We start from the raw sequence: 14,999 nt of genomic DNA on the forward strand, positions 1-14,999 counted from the left end.
GTGCATAGAGGGGAGAATCTGGGTGATCTCACAGACCCCATTCTCCCATTTACTCACCCCATTTTCAATTTGCTCACTTCAGCTTCCCACTTAGGCTAGTTTCACACATCTGGCTTTTCGCCGGATTCGGTGCACGCCAAGTACAGTGTATACAGTACAGTGGCAGCGCGACAAGCTCCGGTCACATGCGGTCATGTGACTGGAGCATGTGACCCGGAAGTTACAGCGCTGCGACTGTACTGTATACACTGTACTGAAGTGCGCCGAATCCGGTGAAAAGCCGGATGTGTGAAATTAGCCTTACCCCCTTCGTCATTTCCTTGGTTAGGAGAGTAAGCAGGAATAGTGGGTAGAGCGATGGTGGCCCTTAGAATGGTGGGAGCAGGGGAGTTATGGCTTCCCTGCTGCACTTTGCTTCCTTCTGATCATCTGCCTGCAGGAGGGAGGATAGCTGATGGAAGGCACTAACAAAAGAAAAATCCCTGGATGGGTAGTTTAATCTATGGAAATCAGCAATGTATGTTCCCTGTGTGTAGTAATATAGTTACTGGACGCCATCTTCTGTAGCCAGTGCCGCTCCGGTCATCTTCACCACATGATCGGGCGGGGTAAAGACCATACAAGTGAGCATCTGATTTTCAGTGGAATAAAACTTATTTTATTCTAGGTAGACTATACAAATAATAAATACAGTATAAAGCTGGAAATGATAATGGCCCATAATGGTTATACAAGTCCCTTCTTCCTAAGCAGAGAATTCTGGTCCTGGGAATTCATGGCTTCATAGTTTGATAGCTCTATGGTAAATGTGGCACTGCCTGACGTTATGGAGCGCAGATCAGTGGAATAGCCCTAAAAGAGAGAAAATGGAATATTGTGACAGTAGGCAATACTGGCTTATATCTGCTCTTAATATGATGAGTTTAGGATACAGCGATTATATATCACAGTACAGTACCATTACATTGTTAACATTAAGTAACCTCTTGGGGTGGTTGAGCACCTCCACATTGGGCAAACAGGTTTCTTTTGCCCCAAATTTCACATATGTAAAATATAAGAAAAAAAAAGATGATTTACCATCAGTTCTTCCAGTGGTGCAAGGGCGATCACCACTTTATTATCTAAGCGGTCCTGTATTTCCTGGACATTGCCTCTTCTCTGTGAAAGGTCGGCTAAGACGCTGCTCAGGTGATCTTCCCCCATAGTTATTTCCAACCTCATCATCGGTTCCAGAATTTGCTTTCCTGCTGCCTTTAGTGCCTATGGGGACAACCATACAGGAGTGTTGTATTGAGCCACATTACTGGTAAGTAACCCGTATGGTGGAGCAGGAAAGTGCACACTTACTTTCTGCATGCACCGCGATACACAAGCAGCCACCACAGTCATCGAAGTGCCAGGAAGGACAATAATATCATGTACAATCACTCCAACATCCTGCAGCGGGAAACCGAGCAGAGGACCTGAGGAAATAAAAAGAATCCCATAAATTAAGCTCCATGTTCTCCATTATCAAAGGAACTTTCCGGCTCTATGACATTTGCAGTTAATCTAGATGCAGAGATCACTTTTGATGAATGTATGCAATTACACGCATTGTTTCTCCAAAAATACACTGGTGAAAATCAATCATTTATCTCTAATACTAAAATTTGCAGTAAAGCAAACTTTACATCTACAAGGTGACTTCAGACTCTCAGCCCTCATTCAGAAGTCCATGGTACAGGTAACGTATTCTATGATTTTCACAAAAAAACACCTCGTACCCATTATAGTCAATGGGCATGTTTTTCAAGGATCATGTGTGTCTGTGCTTTTTACCAGAAGCACAGATTATAGGCCGCTTTACACACTGCGATATCGGTACAGATATCGCCAGCGTGCGCACCCGCCCCCATCAGCTGTGCGACACGGGCAAATCTCTGCCCGTGTCGCACAACATCGCCTGGACCCGTCACACTACTTACCTTCCCTGCGACGTCGCTGTGACCGGCGAACCGCCTCCTTTTTAAAGGGGGAGGTTCGTTAAGCAACACAGCGACGTCACAGCAGCGTCACTGAACCGCCGCCCAATAGAAGCGGAGGGGCGGAGATCCCGCCCACCTCCTTCCTTCCGCATTGTGGCCGGGAGGCAGGTATGGAGAGCTTCCTCGTTCCTGCGGTGTCCCACGGAGCGATGTGTGCTGCCGCAGGAACGAGGAACAACTTCGTTACTGCTGCAGTAACGATATTCGAGAATGGACCCCCATGTCACTGATGAGCGATTTTGCACGTTTTTGCAACGATGCAAAATCGCTCATAGGTGTCACTCGCAACGGCATCGCTAAAGCGACCGGATGTGCGTCATAAATTCCATGACCCCAACGAGATCGCTGTAGCGATCTCGTAGCGTGTAAAGCCCGCTTAAGAGTAGCAAGTCAACAGGTCAATAAAAATCAAGGACCACACACGGATGCCATTATTATGCATATGTAAAAAAATGGATTTTTGTGTACTCACCGTAAAATCGTTTTCTCTTAGCCATCATTGGGGGACACAGGACCATGGGTGTTATGCTGCCTATCCATAGGAGGACACTAAGTAGATGCAAAAAGCATTAGCTCCTCCTCTGCAGTATACACCCCCTGGCCGGGCCAGGCAACCTCAGTTTTAGTACACAAGCAGTAGGAGAAAAAAAAAAACGTAAAAACTTCTCAACAGAGAAACATGAGAAAAGAAGATTCATAACCAAATAAGGTACTGAGAGAACCAAGGCCCAACAGGGCAACAGGGTGGGTGCTGTGTCCCCCAATGATGGCTAAGAGAAAAATATTTTACGGTGAGTACACAAAAATTCGTTTTTCTCCGACGCCTCATTGGACGTCACAGGACCATGGGACGTCCTAAAGCAGTGCATGGGTGGGAAACATAAAAGAAGACAACGCAACCCAAGGACTAGGAACCAGTCCAAGACAGCCTGGAGCACCTACTGAAAGAGGTGCTCTACTGCTGTTTGCAGAATTTTCCTACCCAGATTTGCCTCAGCTGAAACCTGGGTATGGACTCTGTAATGCTTTGAAAACGTATGTAGGCTAGACCAGGTCGCAGCCTTACACACCTGTTCCACTGAAGCCTGATGCCGAATGACCCACGAAGCGCCAACTGCTCGCGGTGAATGAGCCCTCAGCCCACTAGGAATGGGCTTGAGTTGCAAGCGGTAGACTTCCTGGATCGCAGAGCGAATCCAGCGAGCCAGCGTCGCCTTTGAAGCTGCCTGTCCCTTTTTAGGCCCCTCAGGAATGACGAACAAAGAGTCCGTTTTCCTAAAGGGGGCTGTCCTGGATATGTAATATCTGAGAGCTCTGACGAGGTCTAACGAATGCAGAGACCTTTCACCCTATGAACTGGGTGTGGAGAAAAGGAAGGCAGAACAACGTCCTCGTTCAAATGAAACGGGGTAGGAACCTTTGGAAGAAAATCCGGAAGGGGGCGCAGAACCACCTTGTCCTGGTGAAAGATCAGAAAAGGCTCGCGGCAAGAGAGTGCTGCCAGCTCAGAAACCCGTCTGATGGACGTAATGGCCACCAGGAATGTTACCTTCCTGGACAGAAGAGCAAGGGAGGATTCCTTGAGAGGTTCAAAGGGAGACCTCTGGAGACCGCCAAGAACGAGATTGAGGTCCCATGGGTCCAGCGGCCGTTTGAACGGGGGAACTAGATGGGAAAACGCCATGGAGCAAGGTCTTGACTTGCGGTTTTTGAGCCAGGCGGCATTGGTAGAAGATTGAGAGCGCTGAGATCTGCCCTTTAAGGGAACTGAGAGCCAACCCCGCTTGCAAGCCAGACTGCAGAAAGTCGAGAATTCTGGGGATGGCCAGAGGCATAGGCTGCACGTAAGTTTCCCTGCACCATGAAAGGAAGATTTTTCACGTACGGTGGTAAATGCGGGATGAAGCAGGCTTTCGGGCGCTGATCATGATGGAAATAACCGCGGGGGAGAATCCCGCTCTTGTTAATACCCAGGTCTCAATGGCCATGCCGTCAACTTCAAGGCTCTGGAGTTCTGATGGCAAATGGGCCCTTGGGTCAGCAAGTCTGGGATGTCTGGAAGGCGCCACGGTACGTCTGCGAGCATTTGTACTAATTTGGCGTACCAGGCGCGGCTGGGCCAGTCCAGTGCTATCAGTATCACCGGGACTCCCTCTGCCTTGATCTTCCTGATTACCCGCGGCAGCAGGGGTAGAGGTGGAAATATGTAAGGCAGGCGGAAGTGGTGCCAGGAGCAGACTAGAGCATCCGCGCCGATGGACTGCGGGTCGCGTGACCTGGCTATGAACGCGGGTACCTTTGCGTTCAACCTTGAGGCCATTAGATCCACGTCTGGTGTGCCCCAGCGAGTGCAGATGTGTAGAAACACTTCTGGGTGGAAAGACCATTCTCCGGCGGCCAGGCCTTGGGGACTTAGAAAGTCTGCTGCCCAGTTCTCTACCCCCGGTATGTGTACCGCTGATATCACTGACCCCGTCGATTCGGCCCAGCTGAGGATCTTATGGGCCTCGAGATAAGCCGCTTTGCTGCGGGTTCCCCCCTGCCGATTGATATAGGCTACAGCTGTCGCATTGTCCAATTGGACTCGAATCTGACAACCCGCTAGCAGAGGGCAGAACGCCCTGAGCGCGAGGAAGATCGCGCGGATTTCCAGGATGTTTATGAGTAGAGAAGACTCCTGGGGCGTCCAACGTCCTTGAGCAGTGTGGTGCCGGTACACTGCTCCCCAGCCTAGGAGGCTAGCGTCCGTGGTCAGGACCAGCCAGTTCACTGGGAGAAAAGATCTCCCCTTCGATAGGGATGAGGACCAAAGCCACCAGCGGAGTGCGTACCTGACTGAAGGCGTCAGGTGAAGATGTCTGTCCAGGGAGAAAGGGCTCTTGTCCCAGGCTGCTAGAAGGGCTAGCTGCAGTGGGCGGAGGTGCAGTTGAGCAAAGGGTACTGCTTCCATAGCCGCCACCATCCTGCAGAGTACCTTCATGCTGAATCGAATGGAGCGAGACGGAGGACGTAGAAGGCAGCGTACCACTCGTTGAAGAGCGATCGCTTTGTCCAGGGGGAGGTCGATCAAGCCCCGACGGGTGTCCAGGGACATGCCCAGGAAGGTGATGGATCGTGATGGGATCGGGGATGATTTGTCTAGATTCACTAGCCACCCTAAGCGGGATAGTGTGTCAACAGTGATCTGTACGCTGGTTGAGCAGTCGCGGAAGGAGGGAGCCTTGATGAGGAGGTTGTCCAAGTAAGGGAGAACGACTGCTCCCCTGGCGTGAAGGACGCTCATGGCGGCCGCCATGACTTTGGTGAAGACCCTTGGTGCAGTGGCAAGGCCGAAGGGTAGAGCTACGAATTGAAAGTGGGAGTCCTGAACTGCGAAGCGGAGGAACTTTTGGTGATCTGGGGCGATGGGTATGAGCAGGTACGCGTCCTTGATGTCTATGGAGGCGAGGAATTTCCCTTCGACCATGGATGCAATAATGGACCTTAGGGATTCCATTCTGAATCTCCGTACGGGCACATATTTGTTCAGGTGTTTGAGGTCCAGGATGGGTCGAACTGACCCATCCATTTTGGGGACCACAAAGAGGTTGGAATAAAAACCCCTGAACTTCTCGTCGTCCGGGACAGGTATTATCACTCCTGCTGTTTGGAGCGAGTGGATTGCTGAGAAAAAATCTTTGCGTCATTTTCGAGTCTTTGGGGGGGGTTGAAAGAAAGAACCGACTCGGGGGTCGGGTCCGAAATTCTATGTGGTAACCGGAAGACACAAGGTCTCGCACCCATTTGTCGTCTGTGGCGGCAGCCCAGATGTGTTGAAAGAGCCGCAGTCGACCTTCTACAATGTGTGTCTTCCGGGGCGCCGAAGGAGTCATGAGGGGGGGGGAAACCTCGTGGACGAGTCTCCCTAGTCCTGGACTGTTTCGGTCTAGGCTGCCATGACAAAGTGGGTTTCGGGGAGAGCTGAGAAGGTCGGTCCCTGCGTAGTCCGCGACTGGTGACAGGGACAGCACGGGATGTCGACCACCCAAATGAGTTCCGAAAGGAGCGGAACGAGGACTGTGGACGTCTGGTGAAGGTCGTCCTGGACTTCAGCTGGGGGAGGGAGGTACTCTTTCCTCCCGTGGAGTCAGAAATGAGCTTGTCCAGCCGTTCGCCAAACAATCGGTCTGGAAAAAAGGGAAGGCCCGTGAGAGACTTCTTGGAGGCAGAGTCCGCTCGCCATTGTCGGAGCCAGAGAGCTCTACGAATGGCTATGGTATTTGAGGCGGCAAACGCTGCGCAGGTAGCAGCGTCCATGGAGGCCTGCATGAGGTACTCCGCCGCAGCGGCAATTTGAGCTGTTACCTCTGTGAAGGTATGAGGGAACTGGGATTCCTCAAGCGAAGTGTTAAGGGATTCTGCCCAGACCGAGATCGCCTTTGCGACCCACACAGAGGCAAAGGAGGGCGAGAGGGAGGAACCCGCAGCCTCAAAAGCAGAGCGGGCGAGGTGCTCCACCTGTCTTGTCTGTCGGGTCTTTGATGGAGGAACCATCGGGCAAAGACAGGAGCGTCTTTGTGGCAAGGCGGGAGACCGGGGGGTCGACCGAGGGCGGATCGGCCCAGCCCTTAGGGGCAGGGGAGGCAAAAGGGTACCGGGGCTCCATGAATTTTCGGTTACCGAAGCGCCTGTCAGGCTTCTCCCTTTGCTTTGTGAGGATATCCTGAAACTCTGGGTGATCAGCGAAAACCTTTTGGGGTTTCCTTGCCCTCTTAAAGGAGACCGCATGGTCAGTGGTAGTGGATGGGGGATCTTCCACATGCAGAGTTTGGTTGATTGCTGCTATAAGGGAGTCTATTGCAGTTTGATCATCTGGGGAGACTGAAACCAAGGAATCCTCTTGGTAAAAACAGCATTCTCCCTCCTCCAGCTCTTCAGAAGCCGTGGAGCGTGTGGGAGAGCCTGCCCTGTGTGCTCCCGAGAGAGAGCCCTGGGGGTCATGAGAGAGTGCTGGAGACACCCCGCCGTGTGCTCTTTTCCTGATCCCTGCAACCGGTGAAGCATGTGCCCATATTACCTCAGAAGGATCCTCCATAGGGGTATCCTCAGTCTGTGTTCCATCCAGGGACCCAGAAGGGTGTGGAGGACGACATTGCATAGCCAGAACCAGGTTCTGTGACAGTTTTTCCATGGATTGGGACAGAAACTGTGCCCATTCCGGTGGGCTGGGAGTCCTAGGCTCTGGGCTGACGGTTGCGGCGGTGGGGGAGGGTCTTGGGGGGCTATAGGGGCACAGGAACCACAGAGAGAAGAGGTGTGTTTACGTGGTAGCTCAGCGTGGCAGCTCCCTCCTCCGCAGTGCAGGCTGAGTAACAGACTATGTGAGCCTTAGCACTCTTAGTACCCTTAGAGTTCTGCATGTTCCTAATAGGAGTATGCCAGGAGGGGGAGCAATGATATGCAGAGCTACAAGTGAAGCAGTGGGAAGCAAGGATTGTATTTGCTTCGGTGTACCTCACCAGAATCAGCCGATGACCCTGCGTCCTCAGGAAGGAATAAGCTTGTGGAGATCTTCGCACGGTTTCCGGGAGGGAGGGGGGGGGGGCTTATTGCTAAAGAGCGCCAAGAATAAGTCAGTCTGCCCCCCTGCTGTTGGTAGCGGGAAGGGAGCTTCTGTGACATCTGCCTTTCTGCAATCAGAGCCGCAGCTAGAGCAAATAAACAGAGCAAATAAACAGTGTGAGTTCCTGAACTCTGGGCCCTCCCCCCGCCACCTGTAAATTATCTGTGCAGATTCTCTGCAAACAGCGAGGGACTCCCCCCCCCCCCCCCCCTCCTCCAGCCAGCACACAGCTAGGGAAAGAATTAACACTGTGTGCTCAGGATCCCTGGGCTCTCCTCCTTGCAATCAGCAAGGGACTTTCTGCACCGTCTTTTCTCCCTTTGTCTGGGAAACCAGTCAGGGGGGATCTCACCTTAAACACTGCTTCAGTCCAGGCAGTGGGAATAGCAGAGTCAGCCTGCTGTGTCCGGTCACACAGTGCAATCAATGTTCAATTCAGAGCCTGCAAAGAGGGGCTGAGGAATTGTGCTTCTGCCCTGGGCTCTGGAAAATCGGTGTCTGTGGGACCGTCGTCCAGTGAGATGCAGCCCAGGATCCAGCGTCGCAGGAGGGGGTACGTGGAGGCAACACTCTGCGTTCCCGCCCGTTGATGGTATTGTGAAACCGGTCCCAAAAGGAAACCGTCGCCCTCAAAAAATAACAAAACCTTGGAAGATGTGCCTCCTACAGACACTAAGCTAAAACTGAGGTTGCCTGGCCCGGACAGGGGGTGTATACTGCACAGGAGGAGCTATGCTTTTGCATCTACTTAGTGTCCTCCTATGGATAGGCAGCATAACACCCATAGTCCTGTGTCCCCCCAATGAGGCGTCAGAGAAAGAAAAATGTTTTGGTACTATGTTAGCCAGTTCAAAAATGATTGATTGCTCTCCTTGAGAGAAAAAAAAATATAATCTTGTAGTTCTCATACCTTTTAATGGCTAACTAAAATAAATTATGTTACAGAGCAAGCTTTCGAGACTTCTCAGGCCTCTCACACTATACCATGCCTGATGAAGAGACATAAGGAGTCTCGAAAGCTTGCTCTGTAACATCATTTATTTTATATCACTTAGCCATTAGAAAGGTGTCAGAACTATAAGATGATACCGAATTTTTCAGTTTATAAGACGCACCCCAAATTCAAAGCAAAAACCGGTGGAAAAAAAATGGGGTCTGTCTTATAATCCGGTGGTGTCTTACCGGAGGATGCAGCAGCAGTGGTGGAGCGAAGTCACAGGAGGCCGGGGCAGTGGGTGTCCCCGAAACTGCCAGCTGTGCTGGGGTTCGGGCTGCAAAGAAATGGCGCCTGGAGTCACCAGAGGTGGTGTGTGCGCAGAAGACAGATTGAGCTGAGAGCTTCATCTGCGCACGCACTGACTCTGGGTGGCATTACTTGAAATCCTCACCGCCTGCCACAGAACCAGCATCCAGAGGCCCTGCAGACCCCACACAGCCGCCCCAGCACCAGCCTCCAGAGACCCCGCACAGCCTCCCCGCACCAGCCTCCGCAGACCCGGCACAGCATTCCCCCGGCCTCTTGCGAACCCTCTCCACCAAACTGGTAAGTTACATTCAGTTTATAAGACACACCCATCACTGTCCTCCCAAATTTTTGGGAGGAAAAGTGCGTCTTAACAGGCTACAATTCCTAAAAATCTAAGGCAACAGGAGGTGAAGTGTCTTGTTACTAAAGTGCAAATCCTGGTATAAGTAAAGGCACATAAGCGTGCGGCCTCACCGGTGAGGAAAGCGCTGTGGATGCCGTTCTCTACGGCTTCTTTATAGCTGCCCGCACTGGATAGCAGATCACCGGAATACTGTATGACTGGGCTGTCATCAGAGAGGGGATTCACTTCCAGCTCTACGGTCACTTGGTGCCGGGTGGCACCCATCGCTCTGTCCAAAGTATCTATTCATTAACAGAAGAATAAATTAACACAGAATGGAATAAATGTCATAAAATAAATCTACTTCACAAATATCAGTGCAGATTAACGAAACGGACAGGTCCAAGAGCCGTCTGGTGTATGGAGGGACAATGGACTTCACGGGGCAAGCGCTGATCAATATTATCTATTACTTTAGAAGATTGTTTCCTCATTTGCTGCACAATGAAAGATTTTATTTTCAGCAGTGAGTGATAGTTATAAGCGATCTGTCAATGGAGTGACAGCGGTCTATCTATTACTGGGGTGGTCTCATAATGACTGATTGCCGGGCGTCCGGCTGCTCAGACCACCACCGATCACAAGAACAGGGATCCTATGTGAATGAAGAATTAGTGATTATGTGCGACCACGGCTCCATTACAGGGGTACTCTCATCTCCTGCCAGAAATGTGTGGGAGATACAAGACCCAACAAAGGGTCCTGCATTTATCTGTCCGTTTGCACGCTGTTCTCCGTAGAGAGTTGGATGGAGTTCCCATAGACGTGAACGTGCAGACGGACCACCTCTCTAAAGACAACATCTTGTGTCAGAACCCGGATTTCTATATAGATGCAGGTGTAAGATGGGAATACCCCTTTAAGTGTCTGCAATTTCTACAGACCGTTAATAGTGCAGTGGTTGCACATAGACTTCATTTAGGGGCATAGGAAACCCTGTTCTAGTGATCGGTGAGGATCACATGTGACATGTGCAGAAAATAAAACATGGAGACCTCGTTGTAAAAGTGCCCATACAATAAGGAACTATCAACCAAACTGTTCCTTCTGATTGCTCCATACACATGCGTGCTCAGTTGGCTAAGCCTGCATGTGCATTCAGTGAGGAGAGGTGTCCACCCGCAGAAAAAAAGGATCCAGCACTGAATTTCAGCATCACAGACCTTCCTATAGCCAGCATCATCTACTGGGGAAGAGTTTAAAAGATTCCCCATAAAGATAAAATAATCCACTGGTTCTGCCTAACTTTGCATTAATCTGTATGAGGGTTTTAAAAGGAATCTGTCACCAGGTTTTTGCTCCTCCATTAGAGAGCAGCATAATGTGGAGACAGAGATCCTGATTCCTGCGATGTCACTTACTGAGCTGCTTGTTGTCATTTTGATAAAATCAATATTTTCTCTGCTGGAGATCTAGCAGTTATAAAGAGCTCATGAATATGCTGGACTACCTGCAGCACGCCAAGTAGTCCTGTAATGATAATCTACTGCTGATTAATCAGTGATATTATTATCAAAACTATACTAAGCAGCCCAGTAAGTGACACATCGCTGGAATCAGGGTCTCTGTCTCTACATTTTGCTGCTTTGAGATTAGTTGGAAAAAACCTGGTGACAGATTCCCTTTAAAAGGGGTGTTTTCAAGATGTATCAGGAGCGGAATGCACCCTGACACCCCTGATTTGCCTGGATATTGACACTTAAGCGCCCTGGTCGTGATGCTGGTCTGGTCTGATCGGAGTTGTCCTTGCGCAGAGGACTGACGCTGGCAGGATCCAGTGAGCTTAAGAGCATAAAGAGTATGCTCCACAGCATGGAGCCTACACATGCCGCGCGCTCCTTTCCCAGGTAACTGGCAATTCAGACTGCAAAGTAATCAGTAAACTAGGTAATGAGCATTATACTAAATCACACATCCCTCCATTCTTGAGAATGCAGAGGATTTTTATTGATGGGTAAATTGCAAAGTAGCTTGTTTTTACAATCACTTGGCAATTTTGCTCATTTCTGAACTTGAGTCAACCCCTTGAAAAAGGAGCTCCAGTCCTCCGGAATGACAGCAATGCTCCTTTAATAATGTCTATGCAATATCCACATGTGAAATGCCTTCTATACTGTACCTGATGCTTGGGAACCACTGACAATGGTTTCTCTATATGCAATCTGCAGGGGCCCCAAGTACGTTTCCAAGCCGTACTCCCTCCGTATGCGGTCATGTATGATCTCTATATGAAGCTCTCCCATTCCGCAGAGAATAAGCTACAATTTAGGAGACAAACAAAAAAAGAGAATTTTGTTTACTTACCGTAAATTCTTTTTCTTATAGTTCCGTAATGGGAGACCCAGACCATGGGTGTTTAGCTTCTACCTCTGGAGGACACACAAAGTACTACACTTAAAAGTGTAGCTCCTCCCCCTGAGCTTATACACCCCCTGGTGAGCAGACCCAGCCAGTTTAGTGCAAAAGCTGAAGGAGAATAGCCACCCACAAGTAGATCAGAGCAATAGCCGGAAACTCTGTCCACGACAACAGCCGGTGATAACACGCGGAACAAGAAAAGTGGCAACAGGGAGGGAGCTGGGTCTCCCATGTCGGAACTATAAGAAAAAGAATTTACGGTAAGCAAACAAAGAAGGGAATTTTGTTACTTACCGTAAATTCCTTTTCTTCTAGCTCCAATTGGGAGACCCAGACGATTGGGTGTATAGCTACTGCCTCCGGAGGCCACACAAAGTATTACACTAAAAAGTGTAAGGCCCCTCCCCTTCTGCATATACACCCCCCGTGGGATCACGGGCTCCTCAGTTTTAGTGCAAAAGCAAGAAGGAGGAAAGCCAATAACTGGTTAAACAAATTCAATCCGAAGGAACATCGGAGAACTGAAACCATTCAACATGAACAACATGTGTACCCGAAAAAACCAAAAATCCCGAAGGAAACAGGGCGGGTGCTGGGTCTCCCAATTGGAGCTAGAAGAAAAGGAATTTACGGTAAGTAACAAAATTCCCTTCTTCTTCGGCGCTCCACTGGGAGACCCAGACGATTGGGACGTCCAAAAGCAGTCCCTGGGTGGGTAAATTAATACCTCAAGTTAGGGCCGTAAAACAGCCCTTCCCTACATGGAGGCAACCGCCGCCTGCAGGACTCTTCTACCTAGGCTGGCATCCGCCTAAGCGTAGGTATGCACCTGATAATGCTTGGTGAAAGTGTGCAGACTCGACCAGGTAGCTGCCTGGCACACCTGCTGAGCCGTAGCCTGGTGCCGTAATGCCCAGGACGCACCCACGGCTCTGGTAGAATGGGCCTTCAGCCCTGATGGAACCGGAAGCCCAGCAGAACGGTAGGCTTCAAGAATTGGTTCCTTGATCCATCGAGCCAGGGTGGATTTGGAAGCCTGCGACCCTTTACGCTGACCAGAGTCAAGTACAAAGAGTGCATCCGAGCGGCGCAGGGGCGCCGTGCGGGAAATGTAGATTCTGAGTGCTCTCACCAGATCCAACAAATGCAAATCCATTTCATATCGATGAACTGGATGAGGACAAAAGGAAGGTAAGGAGATATCCTGATTGAGATGAAAAGGGGGATACCACCTTAGGGAGAAACTCCGGAATCGGGCGCAGCACTACCTTGTCTTGGTGAAACACCAGGAAGGGAGCTTTGGCTGACCGCGCTGCTAGTTCGGACACTCTCCGAAGAGATGTGACCGCTACCAGAAAGGCCACTTTCTGTGAAAGTCGAGAAAGTGAAACATCCCTCAGAGGCTCGAAGGACGGCTTCTGGAGAGCAATTAGTACCCTGTTCAGATCCCATGGGTCTAACGGCCTCTTGTACGGAGGGACAATGTGACAAACCCCCTGCAGGAACGTGCGTACCTGAGGAAGTCGTGCTAGGCGCTTCTGAAAGAATACAGACAGCGCTGGGACTTGTCCTTTAAGGGAGCCGAGCGACAAACCTTTTTCCAAACCAGATTGCAGGAAGGAAAGAAAAGTAGGCAATGCAAATGGCCAGGGAGACACACCCTGAGCAGAGCACTAAGATAAGAATATCTTCCACGTCCTGTGGTAGATCTTGGCAGACGTCGGCTTCCTAGCCCGTCTCATGGTGGGAATGACGTCTTGAGATAATCCTGAAGACGCTAGGATCCAGGACTCAATGGCCACACAGTCAGGTTCAGGGCCGTAGAATTCAGACAGAAAAACGGCCCTTGGGACAGTAAGTCTGGCCGGTCTGGTAGTGCCCACGGTTGGCCGACCGTGAGATGCCACAGATCCGGGTACCACGACCTCCTCGGCCAGTCTGGGGCGACGAGGATGGCGCGGCGGCAATCGGAGCTGATCTTGCGTAGCACTCTGGGCAACAGTGCCAGAGGGGGAAACACATAGGGTAGCTGGAACTGCGACCCATCCCGAACTAAGGCGCCTGCCGCCAGAGCTCTTTGATCGTGAGACCGCGCCATGAAAATCGGGACCTTGTTGTGCCGAGACGCCATTAGGTCGACGTCCGGCATCCCCCAGCGGCTACAGATTTCCTGAAACACGTCCAGGTGCAGAGACCATTCCCCTGCGTCCATACCCTGGCGACTGAGGAAGTCTGCTTCCCAGTTTTCTACGCCCGGGATGTGAACTGCGGATATGGTGAATGCTCTGTCTTCCACCCACATCAGAATCCGCCGGACTGCCTGGGAGGCTTGCCGACTGCGTGTTCCGCCTTGGTGGTTGATGTATGCCACCGCTGTGGAGTTGTCCGACTGAATTCGGATCTGTTTGCCTTCCAGCCACTGCTGGAAGGCTTGCAGGGCAAGATACACTGCCCAGATTTCCAGAACATTGATCTGAAGGGTGGACTCTTGCTGAGTCCACGTACCCTGAGCCCTGTGGTGGAGAAAGACTGCTCCCCACCCTGACAGACTCGCGCCTGTCGTGACCACCGCCCAGGATGGGGGTAGGAAGGACTTTCCTTTTGACAATGAGGTGGGAAGAAGCCACCACTGAAGAGAGTCCTTGACCGTCTGAGAAAGGGAGACGTTCCTGTCTAGGGACGTCGACTTCCCATCCCATTGGCGGAGAATGTCCCATTGCAGTGGACGCAGATGAAACTGCGCGAAAGGGACTGCCTCCATTGCTGCTACCATCTTCGCTAAGAAGTGCATGAGGCGTCTTAAGGGGTGTGACTGGCCTTGAAGGAGAGACTGCACCCCCGTCTGTAGTGAACGCTGTTTGTCCAGCGGAAGCTTCACTATCGCTGAGAGAGTATGAAACTCCATGCCAAGATATGTCAGCGATTGGGTCGGGGTCAGAATTAACTTTGAAAAGTTGATGATCCACCCGAAACTCTGGAGAGTCTCCAGCGCAACGTTCAGGCCGTGTTGGCATGCCTCTTGAGAGGGTGCCTTGAGAAGTAGATCGTCCAAGTAAGGGATCACAGAGTGACCCTGAGAGTGCAGGACTGCTACCACTGCTGCCATGACCTTGGTGAAAACCCGTGGGGCTGTCGCCAGACCGAAGGGCAGGGCTACGAACTGAAGATGCTCGTCTTCTATAACGAATCGTAGCAAACGCTGGTGCTCTGGAGCAATCGGCACGTGGAGATAAGCATCCTGATGTCTATTGATGCTAGGAAATCTCCTTGAGACATTGAGGCAATGACGGAGCGGAGGGATTCCATCCGGAACCGCCTGGTTTTCATGTGTTGAGCAGTTATAGGTCCAGAACGGAACGG

The 14,999-nt window shown here is 50.9% G+C and overlaps 1 protein-coding gene across 1 annotated transcript in view; it reads right to left on the reverse strand.

Moving 5' to 3' along the window:
* Positions 1–635: 635 nt before the first annotated feature.
* Positions 636–14,999, reverse strand: part of GFM2 (GTP dependent ribosome recycling factor mitochondrial 2) — a 121,693-nt gene continuing 107,329 nt past the window's right edge. Inside the window, exons 17-21 of the mRNA XM_075325388.1 lie at positions 11,401–11,539; positions 9,353–9,523; positions 1,351–1,466; positions 1,081–1,263; positions 636–852 (exon numbers count right to left, since the gene is read on the reverse strand). Coding sequence (XP_075181503.1) covers positions 727–852; positions 1,081–1,263; positions 1,351–1,466; positions 9,353–9,523; positions 11,401–11,539 — 735 coding nt within the window. The 3' untranslated portion in view covers positions 636–726. The remainder of the gene's footprint in view (positions 853–1,080; positions 1,264–1,350; positions 1,467–9,352; positions 9,524–11,400; positions 11,540–14,999) is intronic.

The sequence above is a fragment of the Anomaloglossus baeobatrachus genome, chromosome 1 (genome assembly GCF_048569485.1).
Source record: "Anomaloglossus baeobatrachus isolate aAnoBae1 chromosome 1, aAnoBae1.hap1, whole genome shotgun sequence".
NCBI classification, from domain to species: Eukaryota; Metazoa; Chordata; class Amphibia; order Anura; family Aromobatidae; genus Anomaloglossus; species Anomaloglossus baeobatrachus.